The 26,048-nt window shown below is 40.1% G+C and overlaps 1 protein-coding gene across 4 annotated transcripts in view; it reads left to right on the forward strand.

Moving 5' to 3' along the window:
• The window catches only part of LUZP2 (leucine zipper protein 2), a 218,499-nt gene that overhangs the window by 129,572 nt on the left and 62,879 nt on the right, over positions 1-26,048 (forward strand). For all 4 annotated transcript variants that reach the window (XM_048305462.1, XM_048305461.1, XM_048305459.1 and 1 more), the window contains 2 exons: positions 14,539-14,601; positions 19,004-19,066. In XM_048305462.1, coding sequence (XP_048161419.1) covers positions 14,539-14,601; positions 19,004-19,066 — 126 coding nt within the window. The remainder of the gene's footprint in view (positions 1-14,538; positions 14,602-19,003; positions 19,067-26,048) is intronic.

Here is a 26,048-nt window from a genome sequence, read left to right on the forward strand (position 1 = left end):
GTTCAAGGGTCAATTGAAACATTCTGACTAGGGCTGGGACATTCTGATGATAGAATGTATGGCTCAGCTTGGCCTGTGCAAAGATGCCTGGCACTCTGGGAGCTTGCACAGGCATGGCCAGAGCATCAGCTCTCCGGTTTCCCTCGGTGATGGGTCCAGGAAGGTCGGTATGCGACCTCACATGCATAACATGGAAAGGCTGCTTTTGGTGGGAGAGTAAGTAAACTAATTTTGAAAGCAGCTGATATAATTTTAGGTTAGACACCTCTTTTAAAAGAGCATGTTCTGCCCAAGCAGTTACTCCAGCCACATAAGCTGAATCGGTAACTAAATTGCTTAGCTCTTCAAACCTTTCAAAAGCTCTGACAACGGCTGCTAATTCTGCAATTTGTGGGGAGCCTTCCACCACAGCGACATCGGACTCCCACTTCCGTGTCTCAGGATCCCTCCAAGTTATGACAGATCTGCAGGACCCTCCGGAGCCATCCATAAATACTGTCAGGGCTTTGAGAGGTTTGTGACTTTGCAAAGAATTTGGGGCCAAATTAAAAGTTGAATTAAACAGCTTATGACTTGGTTTGGTATGGAAATTTTACTGGTTTAACTGTCTAGGGCAAACTGGAGGTGCTCATTTGTTTGGAGCAAATGCTCCAAAGCTCCTGTGGTTAATGGAAGGTGTATACATGTGAATTCACACCCTGTGAGGGTGCAGAGGCGAGCTCTGGCTCTCATAATGAGCTGAGCCATGAGTTCTTGTGGTGTGGTGATAGATTTTACAGGTTGCTGTGGCAAAAAGACCCATTCAATAATGAGCAGAGGGTCTTTTTGGGCAGTGTCCCATTGGAAAATCAGCCCTTGTAGTCTGTGTTACTTACCTAAAACAAGGAAATTGAAGGGCAGGGTCGGTTCAGCGCAGTGAGCCTGGTGGGATGACATTGCCTGCTGGACTTTGGTAATAGCATCTCGGGCCTCTGGGGTGATGGTCCTGGGCGAGTCTAGTTCTTCGCTGCCACAGAGAAGGTCCAACAGTGGCGCGAGGTCTTCTGTCGTCACTCCCAGCAGAGGACGAACCCAGTTAATAGACCCACAAAGCTGCTGGAGATCTTGAAGTGTCTTTGGGTCATCTTTGATGGTAAGCTGCTGGGGTACGATGGTCTGCTCACCTATCTGGAGGCCAAGGAAAGTCCATGGGCAAACGTGCTGTATCTTCTCCTGTTGGATCTCAAACCCTCCCTTTTCAATAGCTTGGATGGTTTGTTGCAATGTTATATCTAGGTAGTTTTGTTCTGGAGCACAGACTAAGACATCGTCCATGTAATGGAAAATCACAGCCTTCAGGAACCTTTTCCACACTGGGGAGAGGATGTGGGCTATGTACCACTGGCAAATAGTGGGTGAATTTTTCATCCCTTGCGGGAGAACTCGCCAATGGTACCTTTTAAGCAGAGCTTGCTGATTCAAGGATGGTACTGAAAAGGCAAACCTGGGCGCATCACGAGGATGTAAGGGGATGGTGAAAAAGCAGTCTTTAATATCATTCACTGCTAGCTTCCATGTGCGAGGCAGAATAGAGGGTGAAGGCAGGCCTGGCTGCAAGGGACCCTTATCTTCAATGGCACTGTTGATTTTATGGAGGTCGTGGAGGAGCCTTCACCTGTCTTTGCCTGGTTTTTTTAAAACAGAGACAGGGGAGTTCCAGGGGCTGTTTGTTGGAACTGTACTCCCCGTGGAGTTGCTCCTCCACGAGGGACTCAAGCGTGCATAACTTTTCTTCTGGAAGGGACCACTGATCAACCCACACTGGACGATTAGTTTTCCAAGTGAGAGGTGGAGTAGCGCGCTTTTCAGTGGCTCCGACTAAAAATCCTGCGATGGAGATGGGATTTCTAGACAAGTTCCCCATTGCGATAATAGGTCTCTGCCCCATAAGGTGAGGCCAGCCTGCACCACAAATGGCCGAATCGCGGCAACATGGCCATCAGGTCCTTCTATTATGATATTATTTGCACTCTGCATGGAAGCTGTGGACCCTCCGATCCCTGAAATATGCCCGTTTACTGGTTTCAGCTTCCAAAGTTTGGGCCACTCGGAGCAAGAAATGATAGTTACATCAGCTCCGGTGTCAACCATGCCTGTAAGATATAACTCCGAGTTTTTATTTTGGAGCTGGCACTCTAAAAAGGGCTTATTGGGACCCACTACTTCTGTGCAATATACAGCTGGAATTCTTCCTTTGTTGTTCCAATGGGGTGGGAGTAGGAAGTCTTGTGTGATAGGTGATCCCTTGGTCAGTCTCCATGGTGGGTCAAGGCAAGTTACAGTCACTAGGAGTTCTTTACACAGGCCCACAGTCTGTACTTCAGGTGTTACAAGTATTTGTTCTGGGCCGTGAATAGGGTCTCCTAATATTAGGAAGTCTCTGGGGCCGTCTGAGGGCCCATATTGTTCTGTGGGAATTAAGTATATGTCGCAATCTGAAAAGTCAATAGACAGTCCTCTTAGCAGCTGGAGTCAAGTTCTTGCCTGAAGGTGGTGAAAGGCTTCGGAAACTTGGGTCTCTCTGTCCCATTCACAGTGGCACCAATTTAAGCTGTCGTCAGCGGAGTCTGGGCTGTGACATGCACGGCGGGGTTGAACGGCTTCTGATTTGATGTCACCGCGTAAGGCCACTCCATGCTCAGATGTCCATTTTTTTGATGCCTCTGGTGGTGATGTTGGCAAGTAGGACAGTCTGTAAGAGACATTTTACCAAGTCTTTGAGATGGGATATTATTTATGAACTCTGGACAGTCTTTCATAAAATGACCAAATTCACCACAGCTAAAAAATGCGTTTTTTCATTGGCTGTCACCGCCATTTCTTCAGCCACTCCCTTAGAAACTGCCTGCGTGATGATAATTTCTGGAGAAGTCTGTTTCGTACAGACTTCAATCATGGCATTGAGAGTGGGAGCAGGATCAAGACAGAGAGTTCTCAAAATCTTTTTACAATTTTCATTGGCATTTGTCATAGCTAACACACATAAAAGTTCTTTTTGTGCTTCTCTGTTTTCAATTTGTCTCTCTACCGATTCTTTAAGTCTATCAATGAATTTTATGAAAGACTCATTGATAGCTTGCTTGATGTTAGAGAAATTTTGAGATGGAGTGGAATCGGTAGGGGTAAGAAGCAGTGCCTTCTCTGCTGCTCTTTTAATGTCTTCCAAGACCAGCTCTGGAATATCTTGAGGCTGGTCTTGAGGCTTTTCATAATTCCCCTCTCCACATAAATGGTCAGAGGTTAGAGGTACCTGATTAGCATCCCTCTGATATATCTGGAGGAGTTCCCTTAATTTCTTTTTCCAAGTCCTTTCCCACAGCATCTATTCAGCTGAAGAAAGGAGGCACAACATAATATTTTTAAGGTTGTACGGGACTAGAGTGAGCGCAGAGAAGGTGGCTGCTAATAAATTTTTAAAGTAAGGGAACCCACGCCCATGATCTTTGGCTGCTTTGCACAATTCTTTAAGTTGTCCATATGGGATAGGCTCCCACCTGGGGTTCCTCCCTCTGAGGTATGTGACTGAAGCAACACTGATTTTAGCAGCTAGCTCCCAGTCTCCATCTCTCACAGCTTGTCTCTTCACCCCAGCCCAGTGATCTTTGACATCTGAGAGATCACTCTCTTCTTGTTCAGAAGAAGGGGAAGTATTGGCAGGTAGGGTTCAGAGCAGCCGATGCCATTTAGCAGAACCCAAGATGGCCGACTTCCAGTCACGTCCACACCCACTTGCGGTCCCGATGGTGTGGGAACCAGAAGGGTGTAGTTTCCCAGGGGCAGGGTTCCCAATGGAAGGGGTGGGGACCAATGCAGGCACGCCCAACGACACCAAGGGAGGGCCCAACGAAGACACACCCAACGACGCGAGGGGCGGAGTAGGAGAGGGACCAAGCACGTTGGTGGGCGTGGGAAACCCGGGGTTTGGGGGAGACAATATGATGTGGCTGGCCACGTTGCCGGCGCCATCTTGTGAGACAACTAGGGGAGACACAATCAGACGTTGGGGCATAGGCAAAAGGGCTGAGGTAGAGTCTGAGACAGGGTGATCAGTCCCGTCTCAAGAAGGGGGCAAAAGGGACTGAGAGGGGGCAGAGAGACAATGGCAACTCTGTGTCAACTGACGGGATCGACCTCTCAATCCCTCCTGTGGAGGAGAAGCAGGTAGGGGAGCATGGGGAGAGGAAAGAGGTGAAGAATTTGCAACAGGGGGAGAAGAAACATTCCCATCACAGCTGAATGATTACCTGTTTTTTTAGCTGCAGTGTAAGTTAAAACAAGCAATGGAAAACATTTCTGGACTGAAGCATAAACTTGAGGAAGAAACTTAAAAATCCAACAAACAAAACGGGTAAATCCCCCTTCAAATAACAAAATTCTTCCCTTAAGGGCACCCTCAACTTGGAGTTGAACTTCTCGCTGGGGACGGGTTAATTTAGCACCCATTTTCCCCAAAACACTTCCCAACACCCGAGAGGAAACTAAAATAATAAAGAGAATAACGGTGATCCACTGGAACTTACAAATCCGGGATCAAAAGAAGCTCTCAGGGTGGTCCGCTGATCTGACCGGTCTTCACTGCAGGAATGTTGTTGCATAAAGCAGCCTTGGTAAAACTCAAAACTGTCTTCGGGTATTGGCAGTACCGAAAGCAACTTAGAGCCCAGCAGCTAAAGCTACTGAGGACACTTTCAGGGACCCTTTTGCAGCGGTCACTGCTTCGGGCACCAAATGCTGCGGGCGGAGCGAGATGGTGAAATGCCGCGACCTTCCAAAAGCGTCCCAAGTCGGGGGCGGGGGGCAAAGCCGCTTCGGCGCTGGGGCCAAACGAAGGCACAGACGCACACCCGAGGTGGTGCAGCTACTCACTCACACATCCACTATGCGGCGATCAGTGGAAAAGAAACAAGAAGGGTCTTTTGTATAGGGTTCCAGCTACGAGGTTTTTTCCACGCGTGGAAGGCCCCCGGGCAAACAACAAAAGACAAAATGGGGAGCAGGGGTACAACTTTTTATCGGGGTTCCTAGGGGCAGGGAAAAACCAGAACCAATGGGCTGAGGGCCAGGAGGCGGGATAAGGGAGGGACAAGGGTGCAACAACCAACAGGGAAGAGAGAGGGGCAGGCAGGAGAACAGAAACTAATAGGAGAACCAGGAGAAGGGAACTTTCTAGATGGGGACCAAATAAAGTACAAGGGGGTGGAGACCAACAGGCCAATCTAAAACACAGGAACAGTATACATTAGTTTCACACGCTGCAACATTTGGGGCTTTGTCTTTTTTAATATAATTCAGAATGGTGGTCTGTCTAATTTCAGTGTTACATAGTACAGCCTCTGTTGTTTAATAATATATTTATTTTCTGAGGTAATGATCAACAAATTACCTGTAGGAACCCAGAGTAATGTATCAAGTCATCAACAGGAAAAGTAATAGTTCTATAGAGAAATGTGTTTTGTGGGAATAATTTTGAAGAACTTTGAATTAGCACATTGCATAAAATACATCTAAAAATTACTAAGAAAATGTTCGGTTTTCAATATGAAATTGTTACCATTTTCAAGGATTACCCCAATCTCACTGAAACCCTTCCTTAACTGCAATATTCACTCAAGTCTAAATTCATGGCAGGATTAATGAAAAGGTGAGATTCATGTCAGAACTAGGAACTGATTAGAAGATGATCCGACAGATCACCTTGTGTTCCAGATGTTCTTATAGAATAGATGTCCCATGTCCTCTTGATAGAGTAGGCTGTTTTATAAGTACTAAGAAATGTTGTCTCCAGCTGTCTTTTATGCTGGTCTTTAACTTCCTCAGTTTTCTGCTGAAATATTATTTAGTGCGTTTAGTTTGAGGGGTTTTTTTCTGAAAAAGTTTAGTTTGCAAATACATGCTCTTTACTCTCAAAACCCAAAGAATTTAAGCTGTACTCAGAGCCTTCTTTTTATTTTTTCATAACACTTAGGAGCCTGATACCAAGTATCTTATTTGATATTACTGTGCTGAACTTAAATAGGGGGAAACACTTTTCAAAAGCATGGAAAAACAGCTAATTTTAAATTAGAATATTCTTCTTTCTTACCCTTTTCCCAAGACAAGGGATTCTGGCATAAAATGGATGTTCAGTATCATGGAAAGGTCAATGATTCATGAAGACATAATGTTAATGGCTCAAAAAAAGTCAGTTGAGTCCTCTAAATTAGGTCCTACTCCTGACTTCATCTTATTAAATGACTTTTAGGAAATCATTAAAGATTAATGGTGATTAAATTGCAGTTCTGTGCCACTAGATTAAGAATACCCCTAACTGCCCATCCAAACTGTCCCATGCCTACGTTTTCATTAAGTGAACTATTCACTGATTTACTCGGAGATCCTTACAGAGGACAGAGTCTCCCTGCTAATGCAGCTGAGCCACGTCAAGGCTGAAGGTATCTCATGTCCTGCCAGCTTTAAACACTGATAGAATTTGTGTTGCTGCCTGCGCCTTATACAGTAGGACAGTGGATGATATTTAGTTTCCACTATTGACGTTTTGAAGATACATGGATTTAGCTTATGATTTTGCTACACATATGCTTACTGTGGTAAATTGCTACCATGATTTTCTTATCAAGATATAAGAATATGTGAACTCATTTTTACTTCATCTGTTCCAAAGATGGAGCCAAACATTGCCTTCTGATACGAACTCTACGCTGACAGAATTCTCGCCTTTCAAACCTTGTAGCACTGGTGATAGTGCTTGCATAGCATTTGTGAATTAAAAATAATATTTTAGAAAGTACTGGAATGTCCTAACATGGAAATATTATACTTCTGGAAATCTCCTCATATTCTCTAAGTGTAGATAGACCGTACCAGGATGCAGGTAAGAAGAAAGTATTATCTAGTACATATTGTGTAGGTACTTACCACTCTGTATATTGAATGACCATAGCATGGTGAAAATACATTTAGTATGCAAATCAATCCAGTAAAACTGTCTCAGGAATATATTTTTTTCTGATTGAGAGATATTGTAGTAGCTTCTTCAATACAGCTTATATAAATTTTAGATGTCTGTAGATTGCACTTGCAAAACTTCTTCTAAAAATTGAATATATTTTCCAAAAAAGTTCTGTAACAACAAATATTCAGTGTACTGCTACTGAGAGAATTCAGGAGACAGAGCCTATTAAAATTAAAGCAAACCTGAATGATAGGACTCCACAGAGAGCCACAAAAATGTATTCCTTAGTCATCTCCTGCCCTTCTCCTTTCATAACTGTCATTTCATAACTTTTATAACGTCCTTTCTGGTTTAAGACAGATGTTGACAATTCTGCTTAATGCAGTGTTTCGTGTCATGCTGCTGTTACATCAGAAAAAATGACGTTGTAGAAAGCCATGACCCTTTACTCCACTAGTGATAGAGGACCTCATTTTTTTCAAAGTGTGTTTTACATTTAAGTTATTTTTATTTACATGTTTGTTTACAGCACGCTATTCATTCCTGTCACCCTGCTTTAATAGCGCTTTCGCTGTGATTTTTTTTAAAGCTCAACCTGCAGCTTTCAGCAGTACCAACTTCTTGTCATCATTCTGTTCACAAATGTCAAACAAATGAAAAGACCTTCAGGTTAACGTCTACTTAACTAGATGTTCTGTTTTGTTGATCCTGCAAACCATCCCCAAGGCACTTAGCCACTGCTACCAAAGGGAAAGATCAAAGAATTGCCAGGTTTTTTCTCTAAGTAACCCTGTATGGCATACAAATCTAATATGCTGCTGGTTTTAGAGTATCCAACATGGAAAGAATTAGAAATAGCATTTGCTTTCCCATAGCAAAGTCCTATTGAAATGATTGGAACATCAACACAAACACCACCAACACAAACCTCCTGCTAAAAGCTCAGATAGAAGATTTTTATGTGTTGCTTACCAACTTATTCAGCTCAGCTGGACTACATGAAATACAGGAAAAAATAAACAGCCTTAAGTATTAGCAGAGATAGGCAAAAAAAGGGAAATATATACTGCTTGTTTTGGAAAGCTTGCTCTTAAGTACCTTCTCCTGTAACACAAGAGTGTAAGGCTGGGGGACAGGTTATAGAAAAAAGCTCAAAATGCATGAAACAGTCCCAAGTATGTCTAAGCTTACAGCAGCGGCAATGTGATGTGTTTGCTGGGGTTACCGAGTTCAGCTGTCAGCCTCTGGATGTTGCACTTGCCTCCTAAATAACAGTATGGACACAGTGCATTAGCACAGAGATGCTGAAGCCTGACCGTAGTGAAAGTGGGCTTTTCCCAGGAATTCAGAACTAGGACAGTGGTGCTTACTGAGTTTCGATTCAGACAGATCTGAAAAGTGTGCAGTCCATATATGGATCATCACTACTAAAATGCGTTGATGGGGCAGAGTCTTTCAGCTGTTTGACACACTTGGCCATTGAAAAACTGTGAGGAGAAGAGACTTAAACATGCTCAAGAATATCAAGGCAAACACCCTTTACAAAAAGTCACAGTGTCTTCACTGACCATAATGACAGGTAGAAAAGCAGTTTTAAAGCTCTTAACTAATAAACTTAAGTATTTATCTGTCTCAGAAAGATGAAGGGCTCAGCCAACCCTGCTGGGATTAAAGCAGTCACACTGTTTCATGAGATATAAAACATTTTTCATCATTGTAAAATACAAAACTAATATCCAAAGCAAACTGGATACGTTGTGATATCAGATAAATCCAGTTACGTGATTTTAGTCTGTTGCTGTCTTCTGATTTCTCTCCTAAGGGCACAGTGAACAACTTTGGCTTCCCAGGAAATGAAAAACCGTTCATCTTGGCAGTCAACCCTGACACTCGTGCTAACCAGAGTCCAGGGGTTTTTTGTGTTCTTGGGTTTGTTTGGTTTTTGTTAATGTAATGTGCATAAGAGAGAAATGTTTCAATGATGAGCTGGAGATTAGCATGGTTTGATTTGCACTGTTTATCATGGGAAAGAAGAGCCAAATTTATCTTCTATATAACAAAAAGAAATTACGTCAGAGCTCGGATGCAGTGTCTGAATTGAATTGCTAAGAATAATTTTCTGAGAGTGATTGTCTTTGTTTGGACATACTTTGTGTCCTGTGCTTTCAATTGCTTTGTACTTACAATGTCTAGGTTATATAGTTGGTTCATTCTGGGTTTAGATCCTGATGCTGATTCAAATAGATAATGCGGGTGTTTCGAATTATAAAACGTAACATAAGAGTATTAAAGCACTCATTGTGTGACCAGGGATCAAGATAAACTAACTTCAAAAAATGACATCTGAAATTTTGTGACTTTTACTTTGGTGGTATAAGTTTAGCCTTCTATTAGTAGAATATATGATTCATCAGATAAGTGTTAATCCTCCTAACTTCAGATGTACAATGTTAATAAACCCCTTTAAACTGGACCCAGGCTAGTTTGTCACAGTTAACAATGCCTATAAACTGTGACTCTTGTCTCATGAGGTTTTTACTATATGTGCTAAAATCAGATAGAGAAATTATAAAAAATACAATATGTAGCTATATACTTAATGATTTTCATAAAATTTATTTGCAGAAAAGGAAATAACTAAAACTACAGCTGCAAAAGTGTTTCTATTGAGCTGTCAAGTGTATAGTTTGTGCTTTTCTTTGTAAGCCTTTGTCCAAGTTTTCTAATTGGCATCATGGTTATTGTTTTCCAAGAATGCTAACGTGGTCACATCTCTCCCGCTTCTCTAGAGAGGTGATGTGCTCAATCTGTTATTGTAGGAATTGCTGCTTTTTTAAAAACATGGGTGAAGGTCTTCAGATGTTTTGTGTTTATTTGGCATTTGATTCAGGAAAATAGATGCAGAAGTGAAGGGTTTATTTTCCAAAGTTAGGAAGAGAAAGGAACATCCTGTAGCCAGCAAGCAAGGATTTTTTTTTTCCCCTTCAGATTCCAAAGGCATGTTGACAAAGCAAGTATGACACTACAGCTTCTTCTGTGTGCTTTTATATTGGAGATCGATCTTTAGGCAAAAAATAAAGTCAATGATTATGTAATGAATTCATCTTTCATTAAGTCTGGTCTCACATTTTGAAAATAATATCAGAACCCAAACAAAATATAGGAATGTTACATCAGTGTAAGAGAAAAGGAAAAAAAAATGCCCTGGCAGTGAGGCAGAAAGCTTTTTATTTTCAGTGTGGAAGCTCTGTGAAGAACATGTTAACAAATTTAACAAGTTGTCATTAAGAGTTCTGCCTTTTTCGAGCTATTACAGTCCAGTTATTAAAATTGTTAGAGAGATTCCTCTGGCCAAATTAAGGTGCAAATGAGACCATATGCCCAAGTCAATAGTATGGATTTTATTTAACAGTAAATAAGAGGTAAAGACAGAGATAGAAAGAAGTAGAAAAAGGGAGGGGGAGAAAGAGAGGGACAGAGAGACAGATAAGTAGAAAATATCACCACTGTAGATCTCAACAGTGTCCCATTGGTCCTCATCTTCTGGTCTTCTTGGTGTTGAGGGTCCCACAAAACTCAGAGTTCAGTGGATTAATATATGGTTTGGGCCAGGTGGGAATGCCCAAGTACCTCCCCTGGGAGGGCGTGACACCGTTTCATGCAACAGACTCTGGATCTGTTGCATCACTTTGCATCATGTGCGGTCACCTGGTACAAGGCCTCAGGAATGACTCTGGGGTGCACTTCAGGGTTGTTTGATGGTTTATGACACCTCCTCAGCTGACTTTCATGTGAATGTCTCACGTGGATGTGTCCTTCCTGGGATGTGAGGGGGTTTACAACTGAGCCAGTTTGTTTAAGGGAGGATGGGTGTTCACTGCCTCTGACCAGAGGTTATGCCACACACCCAGAACTCTCCTCCTCCTCCCCCTTTGGTTGCGTGGAGAGTGTGTGCAAACCTGGCCTCAGCAAATGAGCCTGTGGGCTATGACCTCCCCTACCCTGAACCCAGCCAGAGCTGATTTTCAGGACAGGTGCTGGGTCTCGCTTTCTTGTGGATATGTTCTTCTCCCTCAGCCTTGTTTTCTTCTACCTAGACCTGAGATAATTGGATAACAGTGTCACCTTCATCTCATGTTCCCTTAGGTGGCTTAACTCACAGTCCAAAGTTCCAGTCAGGAGGCATATTCAGGAAGAGGTGGGCTTTGGTGGTAGCAGCTTCTTTATACAGTTTTTCCACAAAGGGCAAAAAGTCCTTCATAACAATGTTTAAGCTTGTAGCCATAACATTTCAATCTCTCACAGTGGACAACTAGGAATGGACGCTGGACTCAGATGGTGTTACTAAGCGTAGGTACCAGGACAGTAAGAAGAAACTGCATGGGAAGAGACAGCAGGATTCTTGCCCATGATGCAAACACTGACAGGAATTTTCTGCACCTGAATTTAGGGATGCACTGGAACTACTGGTGCAAATGATGCAAATGAGATAAAGTAAGAGTTAGGTACAACAGTAACTTGGCTTAATGATATGATTGCATGTAAATACTCCAGCTTACAGCTTTTGCTATAAGCTTTCTAAGATGTTCAAATACATTAGAATACCTATTTACTTTTAATACATTGATATTCTACCTCTAAATCTAAAAGGCCATTCTTAATTAAAATAATTATTCTATATCATTTTAAAATTGATTACTAAAGATACACTTACAGATACTTAATTCCTTATTTTTTAGCTTGAAATGTCCAAGATCTTTTCCATTAAAGTACTTAATTACAAATGAAGTATTTGAAATAAAAACTGTGTAAAATTCTAATTAGTTTATTTGTTGTTTCTCTTTGAGGGATGCTTAGTAGGAAAATGAGCATAATCTTTAATCCTTTTAAGTCTTAGAAGTCAGAACTTCTGTACTGAATCAATAGGCCTTTGTAAACTTAAAATTTATTGAATAATTAATCTGACTTTGAATAGCCCCTTTCTAGCAAAAGGGACATATTCTTCTAGAATATGTACCTGATCACACTTCTTTCAGAAGAAGAAAGAAGATTTTAATTCAGAATTTTAAAAAAAAAAAAAAAGGCTCTGTTATACTTCATACGTTTTTACTGGTATGCTTCACATTCTTCTATAAAAATTAGCACTATTAATCAGTATGCAAAGCTATTTTCAACAGTGACGTGATTTGTGAAGTAACATAAAATCACACAAATTGTAGGCAAGAAACTGTCATCTACTTCTGACAAGCTCCTACTTATGATACTCTCAATAATATTAACTTTTAATGCTTGCTGTCATTTCTAAAAACGTAATATTAAGTTCAGATCTGCTTGCATTTTGATAACCCTGCTGGGTGATCTTGTTGCAAATAGAGTGGATAATGAGACAGAATTGGTAAATCACGTTAAACCTAGCTAAATCTCAAAAATTGAGTCCATCTCCTAACTTAAAGTATTTTCATCAAGTTTTGGTTTTGGAAAAATTCTGTATATATATATGTAACTCTATTATTTTGCCAGGTTCATTTGGCACAAAATGTGGAAATTGCGACAACCATCTAGTATATTGCGTGTCCTGTTGACACACAGTTTTTTACTTTCTGAGTTACTGCATGGTATTCTCAAAATAGCCCATGTAGTAATTACATATGAAAGACTAATGTATTAGTAGACGTTATTTCTTACAGTAGCTTATACTGGGCAAAAGGAAGATTAATAAAAACATAGTGATTACAATTCATTCTTATTTTGTTTATGAAATATGGACAGAGTGTTACTGAACCAACCATCACCAGTCTGTAAAGGACTGGAGGATAATGAGTTAGTCAAACCAAAGGGATGACGTGATATCCTGGGTTAATTAAGTGCAAGTCCCTAATGAAACAGTGCCTTCGGCACATCTGTTTCACCATCATCCCAAAAAGTGATGCTGATCTTTATGTGAAACCATTAAGATGTGTGTAAAACACATTGTGTGATCACAAGTACAACAGAGTTCTTTAGGTGTACCCTAGTGAGCAATAGATAAGTCAGGCGTGCTTCATGTCTTTGATTTCTATTTTATTTACCTTTGTTCATCTTGTATCTGCTGTACAGTTCCTTTTTTTCAGACCAGTTATCTTTTTCTGTATTTCTATAGTGGTTAGTACAATAGGGTATTGCTCTTTGATGAGTTACAACATAAATTTTCAAACAAAGATCCAAAAGAAGTACTTGACTGTGAGACTTACTAGAGCAACACCCAGCTCTTTGCAAATCATGTTTTGCAAGATAGAATCTGGATTGTTGGGTTGTCTCATTGAAAGTAACATCCTAGTTCCTTTCTGTTGTATCAGAGAACTATGGGCATCCATGTCAAACAGCTGGGAAAGATTTACTGTTTCTGCAGTAGTGTGTACTGTTGCATGGTAGCCAGCAACAGTGAAACGTGAAATTATGTCAGATCTCCTTATTTTGAAATCATGAAAATGAGGTTTCAAATGAAATTTTAGTTTCTTTGCATTTGCTTTAATAAAAAAGGGTTTTTTTCAAGAAAAACTCAAAGCTTCTAATTCTGGAATTAAAGCTTCCAGTATTTCAGTGGGATCTGGATCTAAATTTGAACTGGATGGAATTACATTTTTTGCTTTAATGACAGCTTGTTCTTGTGCACAATGTACAGGAAAGCTATTTGCTATTCAGTAATAAACATACATACATTCCTGAAATGTGATGGGTTCTGCTTCTGTTTGTATATTTACAGTTCATTAACACAGGAGCAGTTGGTTTTCATATTCTTTTAATTTCTTTTTAGTGTTAAGCGTGTTATGTTGGGCACTTGTAGATCTGCTTATTGAATATTTATGTTTTTGACAAGTTTTGGAAGATGTTCACGCTGCAGAGAAATCTTTACCCTTGACTGTCAATTATGGGATAGTATGAGTGAGGAGTAGAAAAATAATTACTATGGAAAATTCATTTTGTCAAGGTTTGTTATTTTCCCTGAAAATGAGAAGAAATACATTTAAAACTCCTACATGAAAAATCATATTGAGTTGGCAAAATGCTGTATCAGGTAACTAACCTTCTAGTGGTTTTGACTACTTGCAGTTTTAAATTATGAAATTTAGCAAAAACACCCCTTGATTTTGATCATCAAGGTTGAGTGATGACACCTTGGCCCTATTACTCAGTTGTTACAATGATTTACAGAAAATCATATTGAGCTATCAAGTTGACACCTAGCAAGGATTAGAGGGTTTTTTCTCCCCTTTTGTACCTCAGCGTATTAAATCTAAATTGCTTTCAGTTGCCAGAGTGTTTTGGAAAAGTTTCTATGGGCAGTCCTGTTCCTGTTGAAGTAAATTTTAATGCAAATGCCTTTTAGAATTCTGTAAGAGGATACTGTGCCTTGATGAATCTCTCTTGTCTTATTTGTGTCTTTGTTGGTGACTTGAAGATGTTATTGGTGTATAAAATAAAGCCAGTATGATCAAATAGTTAAAGGATCCCTTAATATTTTAGTAACGCTTACTAATAAACTTTTTGGTTTTTTGTCCCACTCTCAGAACAAAAGCCTCAAAAACAAGCTCTTGTCAGGAAACAAGCTTTGTGGTATTCACGCAGAAGAGGTAAGGAAAGTTCCTTTCTATTCTAAATCTAATGTACCCAGAAGAAGTTTGCATCAAAGTCTTTTGTACTGAGGTTTTGGTGTATTATATATATACACAAGTATATATGTATATATATATACCAGAATACAGAATATATATTATGCTTATGTGGTGAGTGTTCCTAAAGTGCTCTCATCCCAACTCATTTCTGTGACTTCACAAGAAGCAGCTCAAATGTATTAGAAAGAGAGTTGCAAACTCAAGTTTTAGACAAATAAAATCATCTGTGCATGCTTATGATATAACTCTGTAGATACATACATCTATAACATATGTAAAACTTATTTCATTTCCATGATCTCCATGTCTGCACTAACACAGGAATTGCCAAATGCCTGTTTTGAAATTAACATAGAGACAGGAAAGATCTATTATTATTGATTCCCAGAATGTTTCATTATTTCAAGGGAAAAAGGGTCACTTTATTGTAGGAACCCAGAGTGCCGAGAATATTTCTCTACCTGTTTTGAAGGGTTTTTACCACCCTGAACAACACTGTTTTGACCTCCAACCTTGGAAAAAACTGCCTACTATCAGAAAAGAACTAGAAAATACAATGATGTGAATTAGGTGATAGACTACTATGTAAGATTGTCCACAGGGTGAAAAATTTAGAGGTTTTGGGCTTCTCTTTGTAGTAAATAGATAAGAGCAAAAAACATCAAAATGGAGGATTGTTGTTGTTCTCTAAACCTTCTTCTTCTTCTTCTACTACTCCATATTCTGCAGTAAAAGTAATTTGGGATGATTGGACAAAAAATTCCACAGTTCCTGGCTGTGTTACTGAGTAATTGGTAGGAAAGTGAAAATAATATACGTTTTTAGTAACCATTGGTTAAATTATCTTTAAAAGGCTGTGTAAATCTTGATAATTGGGCTTTTCTCCTGCATTCTCTGCTCTGTGCTGTGTCTGGGTCATGCTAGTGACTCTGTTTCTCTGATAAGACTTAATAAACAACTATCTAGCAGCAGCAGTGAAAGCTGAAAGTCTCCGTTTGTCTCTTGAACTAATTCCTGGCAAAGACTTTAAAAACTCTCTCCCATCAGGAGAGATTTGATTTACGGCACAGATCTGTGTCACTTTATGAAACTGAGGGACAAAAATCTCCCCTCTACTGAAGAGCAAGATAGATAGTCAATGATACAAAAGCCCTGTTTTTGGCAAATTCATCAGTGTAGAGGTACCTGCATTCATGTGAGCACTTTCTTTATTTAACTTTCCATTTTAAAAAAGTATTATATATTAATCTGATTTATGCGCATTATTTTGGTCTGGGCTTTTTACATATATAATTTCTGTTAAGGTCATTTCACCTTGCCAGAACAAAACCAGAGCATAAAAAATTTCTTCTGCACTAAAATTTTCGTAATTATGGTTGAATGCATTTTCTTCATTAGAGTCTCTACCTTTTAACTTAGAAGTCAGTACTTAGGAGGTTAAGTTTCTGATAAATTCTCAAAGGTAGGAAATAATAGGGTTAGGAGTATTTTTTTTAAGTTTTTCAAAATCTGTTATCTTCCTTTATCCCCATTGTTGCTTTCAAACATGTCACAGTGTAGGAATACAGATCTATTTTCTTCCCTTGTTTACTGCTTGAAAAATCAGCAGTGTGTGCAAATAGTTTTCTGTTTTCCCCTCTTTTTCAAGTTTGTTTTTCCTAGTGTATTGGGTTTTCAAGGCAAGGTTTTGGTAGTGGGGAGGACTATTGGGGTGGCTTATCTGGTAAGCTGCCAGAAGCTTCCCCTGTATCTAATACTGTCAATGTCAGCTGGCTCCACTATGAACCTACCACTGGCCTAGGCTGAGACAATCAGAGATGGTGATAGTATATTTAAGAAAGAAAAAAAATATTGCCTGGTAATAATTATTGACAGAGAAGAGAGGAGTGAGAATATGTGAAAAAGTAATCTCTGCAGATACCAAGGTCAGTGCAGAAGGAGGGAAAGGAGCTCCTCCAGGCCCTAGAGCTGAGATTCCCCTGCAGTCTGTGGGGGAAAGGCCATGGTGAAGCAGCTGTGCCCCTGCAGCCTATGGAAAGATCAACAGGAGTGCAGAGATCCACCTGCAGCTGGTGAAGGAGCTCCATGTCAGAGCAGGTGAATGCCCAAAAGAAAGTTGTGACCCTGTGGGAAACGAATTCTGGAGCATGGAGCTGTGGATCCATGGAGACAGAAGCCCATGCTGGAGCAGGTTTCCTGGTTGGACTTGTGAACCCCATGGAGGACCCATTCTGGAGTAACCTGTTCCTGAAGGACTGCACCCCACGAAAAGGGATCATGCTGGAACAATTTGTAAAGAACTGTAGCCCATGGGAAGGACTCACATTGAACAAGTTTGTAGAGGACTGTTTCCTGTGGAAATACATTTCCCCATGATGGAGCAGGGGAAATCCTCTCCCTGAGGAGGAAGTAGCAACAGAAATGTTATTAACTGGACATAACCCTCATTCCCCGTCTCCCTGTGCTGCTGAACGAGGAGGAGGAAGAACCTGGGAAGTAGAGGGGGGAAGCTGTTTTTAAGATTTGTTTTACTTCTTCTTATCCTGTGTCTTGGTTTGAAAGATAGGTGTCTGCCAAGGAAGGCAGGAGTCTCCCTTGAAATGAAAAAAAAAATGCAACCCCCTTCCCTCCAAATTATTATAATTTTGAAATTAAGGGGCTTTCAGGCAAAGATATGAGGAATAGGAATAACAGTTCCTTACTATTCTATATCTATATGTGTAAAACAAGTCAAACAAACAACAATAACTATGGCAGTAACAGCAAACAGAATCACAAACCCAGTAACATCCTTCTCGGCTGTCAGGCCCTTTCCCCTCGGGTGCAGTTCCGCTCGCAGCCGGCAGGGGCGCTGGCGGCTCCCAGTGAGTAGGGCAGGTGCGATGGTTCCCCCACGGCTGCAGGGGCGCTCCGGAGCGAGCTCGGGGAGCATGCAGCACTGGTGGCCTGGGATCCCAGGAAGGGATGGAACAAAGGCTTCACAAACCCCTGGGCAGCCGATCCCGGTGTCTGGCCGGACACTCAGGAGCAGCAGACTTGGAACAGCAGGGACAAGCACAAATCCTGGGTGGCAGACAAGATGTATCGAACTCCAGAGCTGCAGTGGGAACCCCCGGAGGTCTCAGCAGGCAGGAGGTGCAGGGCTACAGAGTAGCAAAGGCTCGAAGCAACAGTGGGGGCAGGGCGGTCGGAGCCCGGCTCCCAGCGGGGCAGGGAAAGGCAGGCTTGGGAATCCCAGGGTTTCTCCGGTAGAAGGAAGGCAGCCAAAAAAGCAGAAGTCTGCAGTGCTGACGAATTCCTTCCAGCCTCTCTCTCCATCCAAATGCCGAGAACTAACAGCCCACAAACCCAGGTAAAAGAGAGTAGCCAGATGGACCCCTCCCCCTGTGGCCTGGTCTTTGGTTCTTCTTAAGCACCCAGTAATTTGTCCCCCTGGCAACATGTATGGGGAAAATTCTTTAAGAGGAAAAGAAAACAGAAGGAGAACTAAAACCCCACCAATCCTGCTCTGGTTTTGATTGGTAATAAATTCAGTTAATTTCCCCAAGTCAAGTCTCTTTTGCCCATGACGGTAATTGGTGCGTAACCTCTCTCTGTCCTTAACTCATGAACCTTTTGTTAAATTTTCTGTCCCCCACCCAGTTGAGGAGGGAAGTGCTAGAGTGGCTTTGGTGGGCACCTGGCATCCAAACAGGGTCAAACCACCACACCTTGCTGCATAGTATTTGAACCTTTGGTAATTAACTTGAAGATCTTTTCTCTGATTATGTGTCTTTTAATATTTGCATCTAAGGATGAAGCCTAAGGATAATTTAAATTTATTATAGTGTGACAAGCCTTGGCAGTCAGAGAACTTCAGAAAACTAAACATAATTTAAGTAATAGTCAAGACAGCAGATTGTGAGTGCATTTCAAACTATAAGAATCTCTGGCTTTATGAATCATCCTTTGGATATCATCTGGAACACCCTGATCTTTACAAAGAATAACCTGTGCAAGCCTATGGAGCTTTTTTACTTTTAAGAATAAGATTTTTACTTTGAAGATGATGCTTTCAGTTATGCTTCATGGAAAGTATTAATAACAACTCATGTCTAAAATGTGTAAGCCCGACAGGAATTCTTTATAGTACTAACTCAGGTACGTGCTTTAGTGAGCGTGAGTGCCATTTTACATTTTCCTCAGTATTTTTGGCTGGTTTGACTTGTGAACCTTGAAAAGAAATTGACAATTATTTGGAGGGGGATGTTCTACATTTTAAATCTGGTCTAGATTCTGCTGTTCTCAGAATTCACTTACTCTTTTTTACTATTTAAAATTTTAAAAAACCAAAACCTGATTTTCTTATCCTCACTTTCAGTCAAAAAAGATCCAAGCCCAGCTGAAAGAGCTTCGTTATGGGAAAAAAGATTTGGTTTTTAAGGTAAGTTTTGTTTCATTATAGTTAAATGAAGTATTAGAGTTAATATAATATTGGAGTAAAGTAGGAATATGATAGCTGCCTTTATTATTGCAGTTCTAAGGAATAATTTTGTTCTGAAAAGTGCACAAAACACCAAGACAGACTTATTACCATAATGCATTTTCAGAAATATAATATACTTATATCTATATTTATGTGCTCACAAAACACAAAAAGCAAAATTCTAGGTTACTGCTCATGAATAAAACCCGTTGCCCTAATCCATACATTCTGTAACATGTTTTTTATCTTTCTAACTGAATGATATAATATTGTACAGATGCTTCTTGTTTTTCCTTTAATTAGCAGTCCTCCATGGCAAAGTCAAGTACTGTTAACATTTAAAGCAAATCTTTGTATTTATGAGAAGCTTGAGCAATGTAATGTTCCTTAGGTCTGAAGATTTAAGAAAAAGAAATGTCTGTTGCTTGAACAATCCAAATCTGTTCTAGCTAGCACATTTTAAAAAATAATAAAAATTTTTAAAATAAAGGAGGGGAGGACAGAACATAAAGAGATTGCTGAAGGGCATCAAGTCCAAGTTAACAAAGAGAGAAGTTAATCCCTGTTAAAGGAGGAGGAGAGAGATTCAGGTCACCTGACTGAAGACTGTTATGGAGTAGTCCTTTTATTTATTCCCAGCATAAAGGATGAAGATTAAGTAGTCATCTTCAAAGTGACTATACCTAGAATTACTTACAAAGTCATGCATGTCAATATGCATTCCAGATTGTCTTCTGGAAGTGTTGAACTCTCTCTACTGTCTCTCTATTTTATATACAGTGCTGTAAATATAGAAAAATATAGGCCATTTAAAAGACACAGTGTGATTTCTGTGGGTTTTGGGGTTTTTTTTTTAATGCATAGGTTGATTCCAGGTTTTTTCAGGAACATTTATTTCTGGTCTTCATTAGACTAAAACCAGGGAAACAGCTTTAGAGACAAAAAAAAAAAAAAAAAAAAGGATATTATAGATCTAGGCATTCAAATTTTAACTCCATCTAGCATTAACAAAAATAACACATCTTTCGTCAAATTCAGTATAATGGAGAGCTTGAGCAGAGGCAAAGATGCAAAATTCTAATCTTGCCTAGGTGTGAAAGCTTGTTTTCTTTGGCTGAAGCAGTAGGATTGTTCAGCACTAGTATCTACTTGTTGTTTTCATTATGCTAATACACAGTGATCCCAAAAATGGATATGAGTTACGCTCGGGTGTATACTAATGCTTAGCAAGGGAAGTCTTGCTAAGTACTACCCACCTGGAAAAAGCTTACAGAAGATGAAAAAGAAAATGGGAACATACACAAGTGAAAGGCTGTCCAGCAAGTCACTGGCATGCATGCAATGAAATCCACCTTCTCCTAATCCTAGTTCAGTAAACTATAACAATGTAGTAGTTAAGATACACATGTAAAGAACTGTACTAATGGAGAAAATGTGTCTAGTGTGAATAGGAATAGACGTGGTCTCATCTGACTGGATATGCCTTTCTCCACCATAGTCTCCACTTCAAATCCTTGGAGACTTATCTTCTGAAGACTATGTCTACATTTAACCACATTAATTATGCTTTAGAGTCCTTGATTTACATTGAGTAGATATAGTTCTTGATTATGAATGAATACTAGAGCCACCAGCTGAGATGTAGGTCCCAAGTTAGGTAGTGTGGGTTCTCCTCTGAGTGCTCTTATTGCAAAATAAGGATAGTTACTTGCCTTCTATGGAAACTATGATCTAATGTAATTAAAAACGCTCTGAGAACTTTAGATGGAGAATGTTAATGAATTGTGGATTCCAAAGTTCCACATACTGAGAACCAGATGTGTAAACACTTAAAACATCTCTTGACTGTGTGCAATTCCGTATGAAATTGACTGCCTGCTTTGCTAATTTGATATGTCCTTTATATGTAACCAGAAATATTTTTGCAGGTTTATTCATCAGTCTTTTTCCTGACCAAGAAAATTTGATTTATGAAGCAGAGGGAGCAGCAACCATATGCTATCCTTCTAAATCACGTGAGATGGGAGGAGGATAGGTTCAGTGTGCTTGCTTGTGTGTGTTTCATGTCTGAAGACAGACACACTAAGCAGAGTAGAAGCCATTTGGTATAGGCTGGAAAGCTTTTTAAGTATCTGCTTGTGCTGGCTGTAAGGTAAACCAGTGGGAAGAATTAACCCCGCACAAATACCTTGCAAAACATTTCAAGTTGTTGCTGTAATTTATAGGAAAATTACTATGAAGGCAATAATACAGAAACACTGGCTTAAGCTGACAAAGTCAGAACAGGACCTTTTGGTCAGGGTGGTGGTAGCAGTCCAATTAAATGGTGGTTGCAGTCCAATTGGAGTGATGGATGTGGTCTTGTCAAAGTAGTGATCCTATGGAAAGGTCTGGTCTCTCTCTGGAGGTCCAGTGGTGGTGGTGGAGAGCTCTTGTCCTCTGGGAATCCGGTGGTTGGTAGTGTCCTGTCCCAAACCCCAGGTTATATAGAGGAAGGAATGTCCAGTACCTCCCTCAGGGCAGGGAATTTCACAATGGGCTGATGTAATTCTAAGAGTCATTCTGGGGAGTCCTTGATGGCCCATTAAGCAGAGATGGTCCCCCAGGGTGGCTGCTGCTTCCCCAGAAGGAGTTGTCAGAGTTGAGTCATGGCAAAGATAGAGAAACACTGCTCCACCTACCTAAACAGCTCATCAGAAGGTAATGTGAATGGTGGTAGAATACATACTTTGGTTACACCCCACAGGACACCCCAGGACACTGCTTGATCAGAGAGAGGCTGCTAGGTTTGGGCAAGAACAGGTGATATCTCATTTCTAATTTGATACTGGAAACATAACAGATTTAATGCTAGCATTGCTGTTGAGGCTATTTTATGAAGCTCTTAGTCTTTCTGATAAATGAAATGGATAGATGGTCTTCTGCCAGCACAGCATGCATGTTTGCGATAAAATCCTGGCTGTTGGCTACTTTCATGTTACTGGACTTCTACCTTTTCTCCTTCCACTCCCTTCCCACCCCATTAAACTTCTTTTTTCTGTGCGGCTTACTGAGGACTTTTGGGAAGTCTGCTCTCCATATAGCTCTGAACATTGCGAGCTTCTTGGAGCACTTCACCAGAAGGATGTAAGCTGCAGGCTATGAGATTTCTAAAGGGCATGAAGGAAAGTTGCTGTTCATGTCCATCAAACTAAGGCTTTCTCTGAAGGAATTCTGCAGATATATGTGAAATAGGTAGGGAGGGATTGTTTTATTTTTATTTTGCATAATTGACATCAAGAAACTATTTCTTAAATTCTGGTACCTATTACTGTCAATGGCTCTATTCTGAACTAGACCTCTGGGGATTAAGTGGGAGAGGAAGAGAAAAGGTGGAAAAAAGCAGCTTTCTCCTTAACATTCCAGTGAATTGGTAGATCATATCTTCTTTATCATATCTTACTTACACTTCTTATGTTTTAACAGTGTTTTATAATCTAGCTGATTAATTAGAGAGCATATATGTGTGTATGTTTTTATTTTTAACTCTCCCTATGTGATATAAAGCCGTGGGACATAAAAGTAATGAGCATCACAAAAATTAAGTCATGCACCCAAGGCTATAGAGGTTGTCAGTATCTCTGCTGAGATCATAATTTGAGCTCCTGTTGCTGTCAGATTTCAGTCCCTTAAAGCATGCAGCATGTCATCGTTAAAGAATTGTAAAGAGTTGAAATGTGCTTTGTATTATAATGAGAAAACCAAGAAATTATTAATAAAAATTGCCACTGAATGTTCTTAATTTTATCACTGCCTTTGTAAGTAGGTACTTACTAGTTCTGATTGACACTACTCTTAATTGCAAATAATTTAAATTATCATCCTAAACCCCTGATTTAGTCAAGTACTCCTAATTTAAGTGCTTTGCTAGATTGAGGTCTGCATTCATTTCAGGCATTACAGACCACTTCTTTTTTAAATTACTCCTCCTTCATTAACTGTCTTCCCATTATTGAGCTATATTGTCGTGGAAGAAGTCTCATGTTTTACTAAATTAGAAAAGAATTTAAAAGAGTTTGGGTTTTTTTCATTAAATGCAATCGTGTATAAATGATAGTAATAAGAGATGAAGAAAAATAAATCTAGCAATGACTTTCAATGTCAGTTTATATAAGTATCTTGTGTTATTGAAATTTCTCTTGTAAATTTGAAAGGTGACCATGCTTCAGTGGTATGGTTTCAGCATATCTTTGTTTGCTTTTTTCTAAGACTTTTGCTTCAGAGTTTCAGACATATTTGATCTACCACTTCATCTCTTTTCCCTTTGGTTGTTTAAATTCTAAGACAAAATATATTGATAGACAGTCCTAGAAAAACAAGAAAAAGTTCAAATGTGAGTAACAACTAACAGCACCTGGCCTACCAATGTACTTAATCTTTGTTCCATGGTAGAATTTAACTTCATAAAAGCAAGCAAATAGGATTGGCTATTACAACAAATAATACAACATAGTATCTCAACACTTATTACCTTACAACAAATAAAGTAACTGCTAATATGTATTCTGTAGATGGTTTTACCATGAGTAACGTGATTTATCATTTTGCACCTTCCTCTGAAGAGCAAACCATATTTGATCCAGTTGGGTTCACAGATAGGACCAGTTCCTGCTGAAACATTGCTGTCAGAGTGGGTGTTTACTGAATAACAATCTGCTCTTGGCCCTAGGGAGTCTTAAGGCTTCTCTACATGTTCAGAGCCACCAGGTACCCAGTCAATAGCATTAAACTAGAGGATGTCTGGGAAGTCCAGTGCATGACTGGAGTCAGTGGCATCAGGAGCAGCAGAGGTACGCAGATAGAAATGGCAAGGCGAAGGCAGGCAGGGATTGTAGTGGGCATGACTGGGAGAGAGGAACAATGGATGGAAAAGGGAGGAAGGAGGGAGGGCAGTGGAGAACCTTGCTCCCAGCGCTTGACAACCTCTGCTGCTCCATACAGTGGTTTAGCTTGTTTCTATGATGATACTCCTGAACTCACACGTTTCTTTGAAGTGCAGCTTCACAAAGTAAGAACAGGATTGTAATTTACCTTCAGTACTCTATTATACTCCTCAATAATGTTTCAAGTACTATGAGTGCTCAATACCTCTAAAGGACTAAGGACCATGTCACTATTAAAGACAAAGCCATTTTCCAAATTCTTTGAAACACCTAGTTCTACACAAATTAAGTCATTATGTGACGTGAAAATCATTTAAATCATTTGCTATGGTGGAGTCAAGTACAAAACTATGTGAAATTATTTTTGCATTGTGTTGACTGTATTTGGTAAATATCTATACCGTTCCTCCCTCTGAAGTAAAACCGATGCCATGTTTGTTTCCCTCCCTATTAGCAAAGTTAATTACATGCCACAGTTAGCTGATTTCCCAGAATTTTAAATTACTTACTTCTCTAATGAAGACAATGAGATTCTACATTACATACAGAGAAAGAGATTAAATAATTAAAGAAAAACAAAGGAAAAAAAAAACCCAAACAAACAGAAAACCACCAAAGACCTGCTTTGGCAGAGAACTTGTGTAAACATTAAAATTACTTTGGTGCTCAGTGTGGTGATGCACATGTAGCAACTATAGAAGTGAAAATACACAGTATTACATCGTTATTAACATGTTATTAACATTGTACAGTTTAATTTATTGGCTATTCTCACCCTAAATCAAATTCTCTTGAGGCACACACTGGACTTCCTCATCCTCCTGCATTACCCATCATCTGGGTGGTGGCATGGGGCACAAGATGTTTCTAGTCATGCAGTGGTTGCTTTCACCATTGTGAGCAAATGGCATTTGCCTTCAGGGTTTTGGTGGAGCATGACATACTCTGCCATGAGGATGTACCCTCACAACCAGATTCTTCAGCCGGACATCAGTCTTGCCACAATGTGGCAGCCCAGATGGGCTTACCTCTTCATTGACAGTTATTCTGCTTCTGTTGCAGAAGAGTTGGCCATTTTTTTTCCTTAAGCCTGTCTAAAGATAGTTGGATAGCTCTCATCTCTGCAAACTGACTCGTTTCACCTTCTCCTTGAGCAGTTTCTGACTTCTTGTAAGGAATTCCATGTAGCTGCTTTCCATCTCTGATGCTTTTCCCCAAGATGGCAGGATCCAGCAGTATAAGCAAGGTATATTGCTTCCCACTTTCTGGTAATTTATTACATAGTGGGGCCTCTTCAGCACATTACCTTCTTCTCTGATGACATTCTAAAATCTTTGCCCTCTGGCCAGCCCGTGATAATTTCTAAGATTTCTGGAAAACTGGGGTATCCTATATGAGCTTTTTGTGTGATTAGTGCAACCCATGTACAGCATGATGTGTAGAGGAGACCCTTGTTTTGAACATCCAACCCAACACAGATAACCAGGTTGCCAAAAGCAGCTGTTTCAGTACTAATCACTTCTGCAAACAGCTCAAAACCCTTCATAAGCTGTCAGTATCTCCTTTTCAGTTGGAGTACAGCAAGTTTCACATCCTTTGTATCCCCAACTCCAAAAATCTAGGAGTTAACCTTGAGTCTTCCCTGGTGTTTTCTGCCAGAGGCTCCAGGTAGGACCATTCTCTCCAGTTGCATTATAGAGCACGTTTTTTACATCTTGCTCTGTTCAGACTGGCCCAAGGGCTACTGCTTGTTTTGTTCAAAAGCTTGCCATTGCTCAGGGCCCCATTTGAAATCATTCTTCTTCTGTGTCACTTCACAGAGTGAAGGGCTTGGAGGGCTTCCAGTCAGACTAATTTGGAATGTGCGTTCTCCAAAATCCTACACCACCTAAAAAACCTTATGTTTCTTTCTTGTTACTTGGTGGAGGCATGGATGTTATCTCATTATTCACATCCATTGAGATCTGATGATGTCTATCTTGCCATTGCCTTTGCAGGTCTCTTTACCTTTTTTATAT

Source organism: Corvus hawaiiensis, chromosome 6 (genome assembly GCF_020740725.1).
Source record: "Corvus hawaiiensis isolate bCorHaw1 chromosome 6, bCorHaw1.pri.cur, whole genome shotgun sequence".
In the NCBI taxonomy this organism is placed as follows: Eukaryota; Metazoa; Chordata; class Aves; order Passeriformes; family Corvidae; genus Corvus; species Corvus hawaiiensis.